The sequence below is a fragment of the Mus caroli genome, chromosome 12 (genome assembly GCF_900094665.2).
Source record: "Mus caroli chromosome 12, CAROLI_EIJ_v1.1, whole genome shotgun sequence".
In the NCBI taxonomy this organism is placed as follows: domain Eukaryota; kingdom Metazoa; phylum Chordata; class Mammalia; order Rodentia; family Muridae; genus Mus; species Mus caroli.
In genome coordinates, this window is record NC_034581.1 from 65,821,034 (window position 1) to 65,839,022 (window position 17,989).

The 17,989-nt window shown below is 40.1% G+C and overlaps 1 protein-coding gene across 4 annotated transcripts in view; it reads left to right on the top strand.

Annotated features, from left to right (window-relative positions):
- Kiaa0586 (KIAA0586 ortholog) overlaps positions 1-17,989 on the top strand; it is a 98,432-nt gene that overhangs the window by 49,884 nt on the left and 30,559 nt on the right. For 3 of the 4 annotated variants that reach the window (XM_021179049.1, XM_021179051.1, XM_021179053.2), the window contains 5 exons: positions 240-459; positions 1,052-1,299; positions 2,539-2,609; positions 4,851-4,973; positions 5,616-5,790. In XM_021179049.1, the coding sequence (XP_021034708.1) occupies positions 240-459; positions 1,052-1,299; positions 2,539-2,609; positions 4,851-4,973; positions 5,616-5,790 (837 nt within the window). Of the gene's footprint in view, positions 1-239; positions 460-1,051; positions 1,300-2,538; positions 2,610-4,850; positions 4,974-5,615; positions 5,791-12,920; positions 13,057-17,989 lie in introns of those variants that run through there. The other variant, XM_021179052.2, reaches the window with a different exon arrangement.

Sequence of the window (17,989 nt, forward strand, 5' to 3'; positions counted from 1 at the left end):
CCATATGGTTGCTAGGAATTAAACTCAGGGCCTCTGGAAAAGCAGTCGGTGCTCTTAAACACTGAGCCATCTCTCCACCCCCCTAAATTTTATACCTTAATAAAATGTGGAAATGTTCTTATTAAAGCCATCATTGTCATCGTCATTATGATTGTTTAATGCCAGTATTATCTAAAACAAGGAGTCATCACATTAGAAAGCTATTGACTGAGTCTTTGTTTTTTCTTTCTCACCTTTAGGAAGTGATATGCCTGCTGTCATGCTTGTTAGTACACCAACACGCACTCCTGTCACTACCCCTCCTCCAGCAGCAGCTCTTACCCCAACTTTGTCCGAAATTTCCATTGACAAGTTGAAGTTATCAAGCCCTGAACTTCCCAAGCCATGGGACAGTGGAGACCTGCCACTGGATGAAGAGAATCCTAACTCTCTTCAAGAACTTCCTCATCCAAGAGCTGTGTAAGTGAGAGCACTCCCTGTTACTCTGCAGCTCTGCCAGAGCCACTCTTCACACTGTTCCTGCACAGAAGTGGCATAGAAAGGGCCGGGGATGGGGCTTGTTGTGAAGTCCCGCTGGCCTGCAATTTTCTTTGTAACTGAGGTGGTGGCTGTTTAGTTGGTAATCCTCCCTGGCCTCATTAGTGTTGGGATTACAGACATCTTTCTACCACTCATGGCTTCAATCTATTCTTAAGAAAAAAATAACTTTTATACATTTTAAATATTTTAAAATTAAAAATATTCTCTTATCTTTGCCAAAGCTTTAAAGTAAATAAGAATAAACCATCAGATTATTAATGAAATATGTAATTATTTCTCCAGTGTAGATCATCATATGCTGTGCTCAGTTAATGTTTGTATTACTAAACCATATTGACTCCTTTTGTGGCTAGAGCAGCTCTCAAGGTGGCCTCTGATAATGCACAACTTGAGAACAAGGAGTCTTCCTAACGAGTTACAGGAGTCACTTTGCTATATTCTGTTTTTATGCATATGAATGGATTTAGGCCTTCAGTGATTTGTAATTCAAAATGTGCCTTTCTCTTCTTAGTGTAATGTCTGTGGCTAATGAAGAACCTGAGAGTGTGGATTTTTCTGCTCACCCTGCACCTCCGGAGCCAGCTCCCTCAGCATCACTTCCTGAAGGCACCAAGGCCCCTTCTCTCCAGCGGGTCCCAAGTTCTGGTTCATCCACCCTGGAGAACACTCTGAGCACTGTCACTGAGACAGAAACGCTAGACAGGCATATATCTGAAGGGGAGATCTTATTTAGCTGTGGTCAAAACTTGGCTACCAAGAGTAAGTTGACATATAGTAATTGACTTTGTTAGTTAAAGCAGTCTCCTTAGTGATAGCTTTTCTTTTAAAAATGTTTTTGTTTATCTTTCCAGATTTAACATGGTTTAATAGATAGATGTTCTGTGCAGGTTGGTTAACTTTTCTGGGCTTTGATTTTGAAGAATGAAATCTCCCTCAGAATTCTTTTCTTTAGAATTAATTTGATAATAGCTCAAGATATATTCTGTTAGTATATTTTTGTCTTTGCATGTATAGATACCTAAATACATACTTAGGTGTGTACCTTTATATAGGATCACGCTGTGTATATTCTTGTAAAACTTGGACTTGTTACAAAGTAATGTGTGGTAAACGTATTTCAGTACCAGCACACATGGATCATGCCCTTTTCCAGTGGTTGTTGATCCACTGGGCATTGCTTAAGTGAGGGGCGTTTATTTAGACTGTTGCAGACTGCGTGCTGGGCTGTAACCACCATCCCTGCACGACTGCACTCCCCTGATGACGTCCATAACCATGTCTACAGGTGGATGCTGAGGTAGGAGGCCACCTTTAAATCAGCAAGACTCAGTCAGCGGGCTTCCTGGGGAGGATAACAGCTTTTCACTTCAGTCAGTTCTTAGGTATGTTTAACAGCTTGTAGGGAGCCCGTTTCTCAGGTTTAACAACTTGTAGGGATGCCCGTTTCTTAGTTTCATGGCTATTTTGGTTCTTGAAGTTACTTTTATATTCCGACAGTCTGGGACTGGAGAGCCAGCTCTGAGCTGCTCACACCGGTCTGTAAATACAGTTTTGAGGGGGTCAGATGCCCTCTTCTGACCTCCATGGCACCAAGCATGCACTTGGGATACAGGCATATACGTGGGGAAAACATTTATACACACAAAATAATAACAACAATTCAAATTATAAAAACAGGTCTGAACCAGGCATGCTGATGCACACCTTTAATCTCTGAAGGCAGATCTCTGATTTCAAGTCCAGCCTGAGATACCTTGTCTTGACAAATCAAACATGTATTAAAAACTAAATAATTCTGACGACTAAATGGGTGAAATAAAAAGCTCATGTTTGTTAGGTTTGTTTTGAGTAATTTACCTAATAATGACCTAAATATGAACTTTACCAGTTTTGCTACTGAACTTTAAGTTTAAATGTAGCACCTGTGTTTTCTGACCAGATTTCTTAGTAAATGTCTCCTTTTTGTCCTAACTGCTCTACTTTGCTTTCTGCTTTTAGGACCTGGGGACTTGTTTCTGATGAACATAAATGACAGCTTATCCAGCACTCTGCAGGACGCCCTTGAAATGGTAAGGAGAAGCTGACTCCAGGCCCACTGCAAGAATGTCTTGATGTCTGGTTGCTGTTGAGCAGTTTCTGAGTTTTCACTTGTTTGAGGTATACACACAAAGGTTAGTGAATTGTTACCATGAGACCAGGCACAGTTGTAAATCCCTATCTGTGGTCACAGACACTTCAGAGGCTCAGTTAAGGAGGCTGAGAGCTACTTTGCACCACCTTGCTTAGCAGGAAAAGGAAAGATGACAGGGAAGGAGGGAGGGAGGGAGACATACTAGTAGTAGAGGGTTGTTTACCATTTCATTATGTATTTCATTATATAATCCTATATAATGGGAGAATGAACAGAAAATTGTTACTGACCTCTAAGGTTCTGATAGTCAAAAGATACATGTTAATGTAATTAGGTAATGAGATCTGGAATTGTTTCAGCAGTGCCTTGAACAGGATCTTAAGTACTCTAAGTTTCCTGTGGTACATTTGTGATATATAGATAGATATAGATATATAGATTTATGTATATACGCATTAATATGTATGTGTATATAAATTTAATGGGTTAAAAATCAAGATGGCACGGCAGTCAAGAGGAGGACCACTGTTGCAGAGGACCCATGTTTGGTGTCCAGCACCCACATCAGGTGGGTTACAGCCACCTGTAACTCCAGTTTTTGGAGATCTGACGTCCTCTTATGCACTTCATGGGCACCTTATGTGCACATACTCACCCACGGACATGGAATTAAAAGTAATGAAAATAAATTCTTTATAAAACACTAAAATAAGAATAAGATCCAGGGAACGTACTCATTCCTCGCTACTAGAGCCACAGCTGAGAAAAAGGCATTGATGATATCATGTTAGGAATTTTATTTACATGGATACAGCTATCATACATACATATTAATTTTCTTTTACAACTGTTAAGGGATGAAAATTTTCACATTTTGAAATGTTTCCAAGTAACTTAACAAAGGTGATTATGCTCTGCTGCGCACTCCATTCATTGCTAAGCATTGTTCATTCTGCTGTTTCTCTCAAAGCAGTGTTTCACAAAGGAGTAGGAAAATGCTTCAGGAAGTCTTTTTTTAAAAATAAAAAAAGAAAAACAAGTCTCCAGAGAAGATTTTGTTTGAACAGTTATTTTTTAACAATGACTTGTTAAGTAATTATTTGAGTCTCCTGTATTGCAGTCACTGTTGCAAAATAATATGTGAGAAGACATAATTATAGTAATCTTACTTTCAGAGAATTACATATATGTTTGGCTTATTTAATACACACTATGGGATTGTTCTTTATTCTTAGAACTTTATCTGGTATTAAAGTAAATTGATCAGTTGAGCCCAGACAAAATTATAGCCTGTCTTTTTCTACATTTGAGAATATTTCTAATTGTAATTTTGTTACTGTATGTAAGTTTATAGTAAATGCAGATGAAAAATATAATCTAGGAAAACCCAGAGTTAACTGAAACCATGTGCTGTTAGGCACTTTAACCCTACACAGCTAGGAGGTGTAGCCAGAGTTAATAAACTGTATTTCATTAAAACAGAATAACCAAAAATAATTTAAATAATTTTCTATACTTTATCTTATAGCCAAAAGACAAGAAATTGTTGTTTTAATGAATTTTAAATCATATTCATTCTTGTATTAAGGAAATTCATTTTGTCTGATGCGGAGGCTCACAGCATCTCATGTTTTTCAGACAGGTGTTTTGAGGCACAGTGAAGCCTAGGTAAAGTGTGACATCAATGAGGCTTCCTGTGCCTCCCCTGTTTAGACAGTCGGATGTCCGAGCAGAGGAGGAAGAGCACTGAGGGGCTGTAGAGGCTCTCGTGTTTCTGAAGCTTTTTGTTGTCTGTGGTCCAGGTTGCAGCATTTCCCTAGTGCTTGACTGCTGGTTTGCCACACCCCGTCTTGATATGCACTACATAAACGGGAAGCAGGATGTCATGTGAGCCCTACACTCAAGCCATCCGAACGTCATGAAAGCACTAGTTTAGTTGTGTGAGACAGAAGATCTGTCATAGATTTGCACTTAAATTACTTTGTAGTGTTTGTATATATTTGAGGCAGCTGTGAAATGTTTTTATTATAGTCAAATGACAATGAGAGCTACATGACAATAGTGAGCTCGTCTTTTGAAACATACTGATATCATTTCTTCCTAAACTTTTATTAATCATAGTTGAGAAAGTGGAGTTGTGTGATAACCGTTTTTGATGTTGTCTTTGTGTCTGCTCTAGGAAGATGACCCTCCCAGTGAAGGGCAGGTGATTAGGAGGCCCTACAAAAAGCGTCATGAAGATGCCATCGTTGCCCTTCTTACTAAGCAACAACGGGAGTTATTAGTTTCACAGCACGAGGAGGTACTTTTTCAACCATAAAGATTTTGGGGGGAGGGCTAGATATAAATACAGGAAAAATATTAAATACCCAACTTTTAATTTTGATAAGACAGTGTTTAAGACACTCTATAATCAGTGTCATGGTCCTTTTAACCTAGATTGAACTGAGCTTTGTAACTGAGAAAAATTTAGACAATCTCCTCCAATCTTTTATGTTACAATTTAAAAACACAACAAAAAAAATGCTTTAAAGATACAATTATTTTGTGTGTGTGTGTGTGTGTGTGTGTGTGTGTGTGTGTGTTCAGTTCCAGCCCACACCCATATACATATGAATACACATACAATACCAAATGCTCTTTTAAACTTCTTTTCAGAAAAGGTTCCCATGCATTTACTTCCTGTGTGTGGGAGCAGAGGGCAAGGCTCTTCCCTACCATTCGGGTTCCAGGGATTGAATTCCTTAGCAGATGTCACACATGGTAGCCCTTACTTGCTAAGCTGTCTTGCTGGGCCCTAACCTAACTTTTTAGACTTCTTATTTGTGTACCTGAAATGTGACATTATAAGCACTTGTGTGTTATGTATCATCATATTTACAAGAGAGTTCCTGCTTTGGATGATTTACTATAATGGGCTTAATGGTTTTTCTTATTACTGAAGGACTTGGAGAACAGCGTGGGTGAGCTTAGTGAAGGACAGAGGCTCGTGCTGAAAGCAGCAGAGGACATCTTAGCAGGACCGTCCGGCCGCACGATGCAGCCCACTTCTCCTGCAGAGCCTTCCTATCAGCACGCAGCCCCTCGGCTGGTATTGCAGCAGTCTGACACGGCCTCAGGTACACAAAGCTAGTTCCTCTTGGTGTTTGTATAAAGTACTGCTTTCATCCTACCGCAGTCTCTTACACTCTCCCCGGCTGTTGCTGTAGCGTACTTTACACTACACTTTACACTACTGTAGCGTTCTTTACACTACAGTCCAGAGTCGTGTTCTTTGTAGGGTAGATGAGGGCTTGGAGATTCTATGACATCTTTTCTATGACATGGAACACTTTCTCCTGAATATGCTTTGTGTGTCTTCATTCGTATGGGCACATTGGGAGGGATATGAGACAATTTTTTTTTTAAATATTTATTTATTTATTTTTATTATATGTAAGTACACTGTAGCTGTCTTCAGACACTCCAGAAGAGGGAGTCAGATCTCATTACGGGTGGTTGTGAGCCACCATGTGGTTGCTGGGATTTGAACTTCGGACCTTCAGAAGAGCAGTTGGGTGCTCTTACCCACTGAGCCATCTCACCAGCCCGAGACAATTTTTGTAATATACATACTTAAAAATTTATAATATAGATGTACTATTTTAATGTATACTAGAAAAATATAACCTCTCAGAACCAATAGCCATGTTTGAGACAGAGTTCAATGAGATCATACCACTCCAGAAATGTGTTCTCTGTAGAGTGTGATTTCTCAGATGCAGTGTTTAGTGTGTTTGGGCTATCTTTAAGAGTAACTGCAATTTCTGTTGTAGCACTTTGGAGATTACTAGCATAGAGTTAATTCTCATTGTCTGTGGTAGCTGTAGCCTATAAGTTAAGCACATATATATTAGGAAACACTGAACTCTTAGGAGAAATACAGGATTGGGTTCCAGGAAGCCTCTTGGAGCGTTGTCACATGATCGATATTTAACCTGGCTTTATGTGTGTTTCTGTTTAAAGACATTGTATTTAATTTTTGTGATTGATTCACCAACACTGAAGTCACAGCCAAAAGCACTATAATTCATTCCCAAAGAAGTGTATATAACATGTAGTCCTCCCCAGGCGTGTCAGAGTCGTCTTGTGCTCAGGAACACTGGGCAGTAATTCTATTTTGAAATGATTTAGGTATCATTCTAAGTTCCCAAAGCACCAAATGTGTATGTCTGTGCCCAGTCTGTCTGTCTTTCTGTCTCTCTGTCTGTCTCTGTGTCTTGCACATAAGTAAGTGGGGAGGAAGGAAAGTATAAAGGAGAGTGAATGAACACAAAAATATGGAAAACTTGGCATTAACTTCACTGTTCAAAGGTCATCTCTTATAGCTAACATAAGAAGGCAGAGTGGGGAATTTTATGGTGGGTGATGGTTTTTCACCGCATTCCTAAGAGCCAGAAAATGACCATAAAGTTTCTGTGAACAGTGAGTTTTCATTAGAATTATGTTTCTGTGAGTAGGTAACTTTGCAAATGGAAATTGGCCAGTTAGGTGGGTTCTGACTTTCCCAGACTCATTAATGCATTCTGTATTAGGTTGGTGCAAAATCAATTGTGCTTTTAGACAATAAAATGTAAATCACTATAACTAAACTCTAACACATCTTTATCAGATAGAAACTATTATAGTCAACATGCTTTTTTCTACAAGAAATAGACTTGCTTATTTCTATAACATAAAACTATGCTTTGCAGTAGTTTGACAAATTCTCGAAAAGTATTTTCTGCATTCTGCTGGTTGTGGAAGTCCTTACCCTGCTAAACGTTCTGCAGAAGCTTAAAGAGGCAGCCGTTGGTTGGTGAGCTAAGTGAATCTGGTGTATCAGGCAACAGCTTGGTACTAATTTCTTCAGCCCTGTCTGTTCACCTTTTGAAGCACTGGCTGTGCAGGGCGTTGTGTAACCCCAAGCTTTCCCGCCTGAGCCTAAATCCCAAATGTCCACTTAGAGGCTGCTGTAGGAACAATGCTATGGCCTTTGCTACACTTGTTCCCTGACTGCCTCGTAACTTATTTAGCCTATGTAAACTCTTCTGTTTGCCACAAGGCTGGTTCTGAGGTTCCCCTCAGTTTCTTTCTTTTTTCTTTTTGTTTTTTTTTTCGAGTCCCCTCAGTTTCATACGCCTAACTTCCTCAGAATCTGGGTGGCAAATCTCCTGCCTCTATCTACCAGAGTTCTAATCTCTCTACTGAAACTTTCACCTTCTAATTCCTGCTTTTTGTTAATAGGCCATCAGATTTTTATTGACACAAAGTACTCAAGGGGCGTCCCTATAGTAGATGGCTGTGGTTGTGGAGAAGACACTGACAGAGATGGGCCTCTCTGGCCAATGCTGTCTCAAGCCTCCCAGTGTGCTGAGTGTGCTCCTCAGATGCCATGGTTTCCTGGGGTTCTGGAAGATTCCGTGGATGGATTGGCTGCGGGCAGTAGCCAGGAGTTTTCTTTCCCTGCAAGTTTAGCTTTGGAAAGTGTTTTGGAGCTTCTTAGTCCAACCTCTTGGCCCACAACAGTCACTGGTTGTCGGATACGAACCACTTTTTGCTCCATGTTGCAGTCCAATCAAAAAATGTTTGGTTATCGCTGCATAGAATAACAGGGTGGAAGTTCAAAGGTATGACTTATAAATTATTTTTTAGTCATCTCATGAGATTTTCACCGAACTTATCTACTTTTCCAACTTAATTCAAATGTCTAGTGGCCATTCAATGATCCACACTGAATTCTTGGCAACGTCTAGTGTAGTGGTAAGAGCTTCGCTGCAGTACTGAGTGATTGTCCCCAGGTTTGATGAGCGGGCCACTGCACACCTCGTTGTCGAGGCCTTCATCTCCTCCTCTGCCTTGTGTGTCATTAGCAGTTCAGGGCCAGGTGAGTGGGTGACGTGGTCAGTTGTCTGTACTGTCTCATCGTCTGTTTGCACTGGAACACGAAAAGTGCTTCAACTTGTTTCTTGTTCATAGTCATTACTATAATATAAAATAAATACAAAGTAGGCAACAAGTAAGCAAAAAACCAAAACCAAACAAAGCCAAAATACCCATGACTCAGAAGTAGGAGCGTTAAAATGATATAAAATATTACCGTATTTATTTAAGAATTTATTCCAAAATCAAAAGACAAATTTCAACAATACAAAAAAGTTTTCTCTTGCCGGGCGGTGGTGGCGCACGCCTTTGATCCCAGCACTTGGGAGGCAGAGGCAAGTTAATTTCTGAGTTCGAGACCAGCTTGGTCTACAGAGTGAGTTCCAGGACAGCCAGGGCTACACAGAGAAACCCTGTCTCGAAAAACCAGAAAAAAAAAGTTTACTCTTACACCAGCTTGAATAAATGACACTTTAGGACATTTGAAATTAGACATTAGAGCATTGTAGAATATCTAGTGTTGGCTTCATGCTCAGCGAGAGCGTTAGATTGTTCAGAATTGAAAGAAATTCAGGACCGAAGTTTTCAGTATAATACACATAAAATGGCTGTTTTTCTCATTTTGTGCATATGGTAAGAGTGTTACACTTGCTGCATACTTTCAGATTAGTTTTTATTAACATAAAACGCAGCACAGCTGACTGGGAACGTGCAAGAACCCAACAGACACTAGAGGGCTCTCGTAGACCACCTGAGAGACACTAGGAGTTAAGTCTTGGCGCGTACCGCCTGTCCAGCAGGAGTTTCTTTATGTCTCTGGTGGTACCCAGCTCACTTGTGATGCAATAATCACTTCTGTGTTGAATGAAATCATTGATAACTATTCTTTCTTTTTGAGACTGGTAGTTATCTTAAAAAGGTAACCATATTTGAGAATAAGATGGATTGTGTATAACTTAATACTTTTTGCTCTGATTAAAATATTTTATTATCTATTTGTGAGTGCATGTACGCATGTCTGTGTGTGCATGCACCCTTAGATGATGACTTCCAGAGCTTGAGTCTCCTGTGTGGGTCTTAGAAATTGAACTTAAGTTGTCAGGATTGCCAGCCACTGAACTGTCTCAGTGACCTTTCAGTATGATTTATCAGACTGTTCTGAATATACAGTATTCTCGAGTATACAGAATTGAAAAGTAATATGATATAGACTTTATACTTGCCATCACCCAGTATAGTGTACAAATGATTCTAGAAAATATTTTTAATAAATCATAACATCAAAAGATGTTCTTAATTGGAAGTTTATAAAGGCAGGTTTTAGATAATGACTGCTCTGCAAAATAAGTGTTTTTATTTATTTAATACTTTTTACTAGTTGCAAAGAAACAGGTTTTATTATATCTTTTTTTGACTAAATTTTAATTTTTGAGATTTAAATCTTTAAATATATCTTTACATATATATGCATGTATGTATACACACACTTAACACACATGTGAATGTGTGTGTACATGGAGGCTAGAAGAGCTGGGGCCTCTGGAGCTGGAGTTAGAGGCAGCTGTGAGCTTCCTGGTGTGGGTGCTGAGACTCACCCTGCTTGACCACTGAGTAGTTTCTGTAGCCTCTGAGCTTTCAACAGCACGTTCACTGTATTGTTTTAACCATAACAGTGAAGTAATATGGCACAATATTGGTTGAGTATGTGCATGTGTGTATACATACACACTTAGATGTATATGTGACTATATTTGGAAGAGGCAATAGCTGAGTGGTTGAGAGTTTGGGTTGTTTTTTTTTTGTTGTTGTTGTTTTTTTGTTTTTTTCGAGACAGGATTTCTCTGTATAGCCCTGGCTGTCCTGGAGCTCACTTTGTAGACCAGGCTGGCCTCGAACTCAGAAATCCACCTGCCTCCGCCTCCCGAGTGCTGGGATTAAAGGCGTGCGCCACCACGCCCGGCTGAGTTTGGGTTTTTTAAATTTCTGAAATGTATTTTAATTCTAACTCTGTGTGTCTTTGTTCAAGTAACTTATGTCTAAACTTCCTGTTTTTCATTTTTTAAATTAATTTTTAAATTTAGTATGCAAGTAGTAGTGGGTTTCATTTCAGTATTTGCCCATGTGTGTGTGATTATATGGTGTTTTTATTCATTCTTTTCCACCTGCCCACCTTTTGCTATCCTTCCTTCTCAGCTCTCACCAGTGCCCTTCCTTCTTGCCAGATAGTCTCTTTTTTCTTTTGAGTCCTATGCCTCCCATAACCCTTTCACTTGTCCCTACTTCTGTAAGATCGTCTCCTCCTTTCTCATGGTCCCCTTCTACGTTAACAACTTATACAGAGGTAGACTGTGATATTTGTCTTTCTGAGTCTGTCTAGCTTACTTTGCTTAATGTGATGATTTCAAGTTCCATCCATTTTCTTACAAATGTCATTATTTCTTTTTTCTTTACAGTTGAATACAATTCTGTGATGTTAATGTATGTTTTCTGTATTCATCTTTTGATAGACATTTTAGTCTGTTTCCATTTCTTTAGCTTGTAAATAGTCCATCAGTAACCATGTGCATCCTGTGGTTTGTTGACTTACAAGTCCTCTGTGCTCTAAGTGGGTCCTGTGGTGATTTTGTCTTTAGCTTTTGAGGAACCTCCACACTGACTTCCATGAAGGCAATACCAGTTTATATCCCCACCAACAGTGAATACGCATTTTTCTTTCTTCACATTTTTTTTTAGCATTTGCCTTTCTTTCTGATAATAACTATGCTGATTGGGATAAAATGGAATCTCAAGCAGTTTTCATTTGCATTTCCCTAATGGCTGGGAATATTAAATACTTTTTTGAATATTTATTGACATTTGTAGTTCTGTTTAGAAATTGTTGTCTCTCTGTGTGTGTGTGTGTGTGTGTGTGTGTGTGTGTGTGTGTGTGTGTAAGCCTGTGCATGGGTGTGGAAACCCGAGGTCAGTACTGACAGCTTCCTTTACAATGCTTCACCTTGCTTTCTGAATCAGTTTCTCTTACTAAACGTGGAGATCGCCAATTGATTTGACTGCCTGTCCAGTAAGTCCTTGGGATCTACTTGCCTCTGTCTTCCCAGCACTGAGGGTTCAGACACAGCAATGCACCTGGATTTTACATGGCAGCTAACAATCAGAACACAGAGCCTCCTGTCTGCACAGTGAGCATGGTCCCTGTGTCCCCAGACAAGCCCTTGTCCTTTCTAAGAAGTTTTATTCAGTTCATTACTCCATTATTGTTGGGATAATTCATTTTTAAAAATAATTTGTTTCTTCTTGTTTTCTGTGCATTGGTGTTTTACCTATATGTATATCTGTGATGGTGTCAGATAGCCTGGAATTGGAGTTACAGACAGTGGTGAGACCACTGTGGCTGGGACCTGGGAGTTGAACTTGGGTTCTCTGTAAGAGCAGCAAGTGTTCTTAACTGCTGAGCCATCTCTTCAGCCCCAATTAGGTTTGTTTTTTTTTTTTTTTTTTTTTTTTAAGTGTTTTGTTCGTGCAGTTCTTTATATTTTGGCTAGTAATCTCTTGTCTGACATGTAGCTCACAAAGATACACATTTTTCTCCTTCTGTAAGCTGCCTCCTCCCTCTGTTGGTAGTTTCTCCATTGGGTAGGAGCTGCTTGATTTCTTGTAATCTCATTGCTTATTCTTAGAATAATTTCCTATGTTACCATAGGAGTTCTTTTCACAAAGCCCATGCCTGTGACTGTATCTTAAGGACCTGGTTTCCTCCAGCAGTTTGAGAGTTTTAGGCCTTATAACTGTTGGAGGTGTTTCATCCACTTGATTTTTGTGCAGGGCAAGAACTATGGATACCCATACCTTTTTACATGTAGATACCCAGTTTTTCTAACACTCTGTTAAAGAGGCTGTCCTCTTTCTTTCTTTCTTTCTTTCTTTTTTAAAGATTTATTTATTCATTATATGTAAGTACACTGTAGCTGTCTTCAGACACTTTAGAAGAGGGAGTCAGATCTCATTACCATGTGGTTGCTGGGATGTGAACTCAGAACCTTTGGAAGAGCGTTTGCTGCTCTTAACCGCTGAGCCATCTGACCAGCTCTCCTTTTCCTAATGATGGGGTTTTGTTAAAGATTAGGTGGGTGTAGTTGTGTGGGTTGGTTTCCGGGTCCCCTGTTCCAGTCATTGCTCTGTGTCTTAGTTACTGGTCTTGTTGCTGTGATAAATATCTTACCAAAGTGACCTAGTGAAGAATGGGTTCATCACTGAGGGAAAGCGTGGAGGGAGGAGTGGGAGGTTGCTGTTGATGTTGCATCCACAGCCAGCTGGATGATGCTCCACTTGCTTTCTTCTTTTAATTCAGCCTAGGACCCTGCCCATGGAATGCCTAAGGTGATCTTCCCTCCTCCGCTAACCTAATGTGGATAATTCCTCACAGCGTGCCCAGAGGCTCGTTTTCTAGGAGATTCAAGATCCTGTCAGGCTGACGGTGTTAGCCATTACAACTCTAAAGCTTACTAATTTGGCATCCAATCCATTACCTTAAAGCCATAACTTTCCACCCTTCGTCCCCACAGACTCATGTCCATTTTATAATAAAAAATCCATTTAATCCAAAAATATCTCCATCATTTCTTTTTTTATTTATTTATTATATGTAAGTACACTGTAGCTGTCTTCAGACATTCCAGAAGAGGGCGCCAGATCTCGTTGCGGATGGTTGTGAGCCACCATGTGGTTGCTGGGATTTGAACTCTGGACCTTCGGAAGAGCAGTCGGGTGCTCTTACCCACTGAGCCATCTCACCAGCCCCATCATTTCTAATCATTACAACATTGTCTAAGAGTCCAAAAGGGAATAATTGGGACAATTAGAGGAAATCAGACCAAAGCGAGACTAAAACTCAGCAGAGAATGTATCAAATCCTGCAACTCCGTGTCCAGCTCTGGGACCTGTGATGCAGTCTCTGGGCCCCAGAGGACTTGGGTAGCCCCTTCTTCACCCCTCCATCTCTGTCACTACAGCATACATATCCTTATCTTATGTCAACTCTACTCCGTGTCTGGAGTTGTCCTTGGCAGCTGTTCCTTGGTCCTGGTATTTCTAACATCCTGGGTTCTCCATTGTAAATTAGGTCTTTCTTTTGTAGTTTCCTGCCAGTGGCCTCTCAGGACCTCCGGTCCTGCTCTGCATTGCTTTGCCTTGGGGCTTTCTGACATCGTATTCAGCCCTCCATGATCCCCTTAGTCTGTTTCTCATGCGGGCAAAGCCAGTGATGATGATGCTAAGTTCTGTTGCCAGCTTGAGATGGAGCCTGACTCCTCAGACCACAGTTACATCAGCTTCTGCTTCTGTGTGCCGACCCTGGAGAAACACTTCAGGTTCAGAGAACAGGGAGCTGCTTCTGTGGCAATGTGTTTCAGGTCAGGGGCTCCCCTTTCAAATGAATAGACATTTTTTATGAAATGGAGCCTTCACTGGCTGGAGCCTTGCCCTCAGGACACCTTTGCTGTTGTGTTAGAACACAGCAGCAGACTTCCTTAATGGTGCGAGTCACTTGAGCAGTTGCAGCTGCCTTCAAACCTGCCTTGTCTGTAAGGTTAACTTGCTCCTGCTATTTTCCTTGTAAAAAATACACATTTTCTTTCTGCTTAGCTGCTTTCTTCCTCGCATAGTCCTAGAGTGGAGCAGTTGAACAGTTGCGCACCACAGCCAAGTGTGCTCCTGTCTTGGAATTTCCTGTGCCAAACAAATTAGTCCTTTACATTTAAATTCAACCCCACTCAAGTCTTCAGGACATAGATGAAACCAAATTCTTTGCCAGAACATCACAGGAGTGCCATTAACCCAGTTTCTAACAGAGTCCTCATCCTTTCGGGAGCCCCATAAACCTCCACTGTTTGTGTTTCTCTTGTTAGCTTGGCTTCCGGGCTCCTACCCAGAATGGTCCGGGAACCTCTGCTTACAGCCACCGCTGACAGACAGCCTGTCCCCAGTCTTCCCATAAGTCATGGTTATGTTTATTACAGCAGCAGCCCACTTCTCAGTGCCAGTCCCTGTTGTTCTGTGTCCTGCTGCTGTGACACAAGCAATATGAGGGACACAGCATTCATTTGGGGCTATAGTTCAAGGGCACAGACTTTACAGAAGGGAGGACAGGACAGCAGGTGTGTAAGGTTACTGCCGAGAGAGATGGTTGATGAGGCTCAGCCCACTTTGTCCTTTGTATTCCCTCCAGAACCGTTTCCATCTCCAGGCATGTGGTCCTTCCGCAGTCAATCTGACGTAGATAATCCGCACAAGCATGCCCAAACGCTTGTCTGCTAAGTGATTCTAGGACCTATCCAATTGATAGCATTAACCATCTCAGTCTGTATCTCTCCCTTATTAAACTTTGTTTTAATGGGTCTTAAAATTCTGTGGTGAGGTTTGTGGGGTTTTTTTTTTGTTGTTGTTGTTAATGTTTCTTCTATCAAAATTTACTGATTTTAAAAACTAATAATTCATACATTAAAAAGGTCCACAAAATAAAACATTGTCCCTTTTTGATTAGGTGATGTTATTACACCTTGTCATTATTAACCTAGTATTAAATTTAAATGGCCAATTAAGACAAATAGTCCCGAGACCATGCATACAGGTGTAACACTAACATTCATTTAGTTTTTTCGAGCTCTTTGGGCAGATCTTGCCACCTTCAGCAGCCTTCTTGTCTGTGGCCTTGATGAACAGTCTGAGTCATTTTGCAAAGGCTTACCTGGAACTATATTAATGGTGGCAGCTTCACCAAGTAGGATAATGTAGGGCTATCTTCCAGCTTCCCAGCAGAAAGGTGATGGGTCTTTCCTTCCAGCTTAGCAAGTTTGCGTGCTGTGTGAGCTATGTGATAGTCTAGTTCAGGCGCAATACCAGCTTTTCTCTGGCCTGAATGATTCAGGAGTCACCTGAGCAGTGAAGCCAGCACTTCGACTGTGGGTCATTTTTGCTATTGCCGCAAGGAGCATCTTAGACAGACATACTTGACATTGACTCTCAGAATCACCAGAAAGAACCTCAGGTGCATTTCAGTCGACTTTATACTTCAATTGTGACATTGAGTAGAGCACAGTTACCTACCAAGCAGGTTTGATAACAGCAGTCTCCACTTGGCCCACAGCAACAGTACCAGTACCGATAGTTTTATAGACACCTGGGAGGCAGGTGCATACATCGGCTACTCAGTTAGGCAAATTAATGGTAGGATACATTCCAAAGCTACCAGCAGTACGGTTGCATTGGTACTGTTGTCTTCATGACTACATGAGTCATGCATTCTTGACTCAAGGCAAGCTAGCCATTGACACCAGCATGCTGCCTGCATCCTAAGAAGAAATCAACACAGATGCTACCGTGCCAGGTTCATAACCAATTCTCTTTTTAAATTGTCTTCTTTTATATGTATAGATGTTTTGGCTACATGTACATCAGTGCACCACACATGTCCCTGTTGCACACAGAGGCCAGAAGAGGGCATCAGATTGCCTGGAACTGGAGTGATGGATGGTTGTGAGCTGCCCTGTGGGAGTCAGACACTCACTGACCCTGAATTCTCTGCATGAGTGGTAGCTGTAAAAGGAGTTATAAATTCTAGCTGTCCCATATAAAAGACACAGGTACCATGGCATGGATTCCTCCTGCCTCATATTGAATAAGTAAATAAATGATTTCAAAAGGAAGAAGAAATACGGTCCCTGCTCTCCTGACATTAGGGTTGCTGGTCAAAGATCTCATGCTCTTCTGATGTTTCTGCCTTTATAAGTGAGTTGCTCTTTTTCTCTTACAGATTTTAATACTTTTTTTCATTGTATTTTTGGCATTTTGAATATAATACGTTGTAAAGATTTTCTTGTCATGTCTGTTTAGGGTTCTAAATGCTTCTTGTGTTTGGATTTACATTTCTTCAGATTTGGGGGATTTTTTGCTATAAAGCGTAGATTGTCTATGCTTTAGTGTTGAATCATAGCCCCATGTATCCTCTGAGTCTGTAAGTTTGGTGGCTTGCTCAGAACCCATAGTTCTCAGAAGCAGTGGTCCTGCTGGGTTGATATTTGACTCTGCCCTCCATCCTGATCTTGTTTCCTTATGCTTGATTGAATCTGTCAGTGAGGCTTTCTGCTGTGCTTTTGATTAGATTCATTGGGGTTTTTCATTTTTAACATTTCTATTTTTTTTTTTTTTTCATTTCAATTTCCTTGCTGAAGTTCTACTTTGCAATATTCTCCTCTGGTTTGCTGTCCTTTCAGCTGTGTAGCCAACTTCCTTTTGTAGGTGTTGGTTTGAGTTCACCTGCTTGTTTGTGTCCTTTTTCTAAATAACATGGATTTACAAGTGGAAAATTTCACATCTTACCTTCTGTAAGATTTTATAATTGTTCTCATAGATTCTATGTCTAATAATTTTGCTGTTATATTATAGGTTTGATCTGGATAGTAAGAGAATTTTTCTATTATTTTTATTTATTGTTATAATGAAGAGAAAAGGTAATAGCTTTGCATGTTTATGTTAGTGTCCAGTCATGGCACCAAAGACTCTTACTAATCCCCATGGTTACTTTAGGATCACCAATACTATTAGTTCTATTCCTTTATTAGAGACCCGAATCCTTTAGAGGTTTTGGTGTTTACCATATCATCAGCAAAGAAGTTTTAATTTTTTTTCTCTCAACAGCAGATAAGCTAATTCTCAATTTATTTGCTAGACAGTTAAAGAAAAAATGTTAGGGAAGTGGCATAGGACTAGAGAAGGTAATGCAGAATGAAAAACAGCAGAGATGACGCCAGAGCATTAGTTACTCTACAGTTTGCATGACATTGTCTTTATTTTAATTAGTCTTACAGTGTGCTAGAGAATTAAGGAGGCAGTCATTTTGATAAATTGCTTTGTACATATTAACTACTATAGAGATAAATATTAGAGCTCAATGGGTAAATTTTGCTTTGTGCAAAGTCCATTAAAAACTTGATTTAATATAAAATGTCCAGCAGAGAGTGGTTACTTGTTATATCTAGGAAATGGTCAGCTCTGCAATCCTAGTGAAGGTGATTGCCTTTAAAGGCAAAATGTCTGCGGTGCCATTAAGATGTTTCATTTTAAACAAGTTAGGTCATGAGTAACTCTTTTTAAGTCTTTCATTATTGATTAAATGAAATTATGCTATATTTAAAAGATAACCAATAAAAAGAAAAAGTAAGGTTTTCTTAGAAATATTTGTGGAAGGCTATACTCAACAAAACTGGAGAACCTGGATGAAATGGACAAGTTTCTAGACAGATACCAGGTACCAAAGTTAAATCAGGATCAGGTTAATGATCTAAACAGTCCCATATCCCCTAAAGAAATAGAAGCAGTCATTAATAGTCTCCCAACCAAAAAAAGCCCAGGACCAGATGGGTT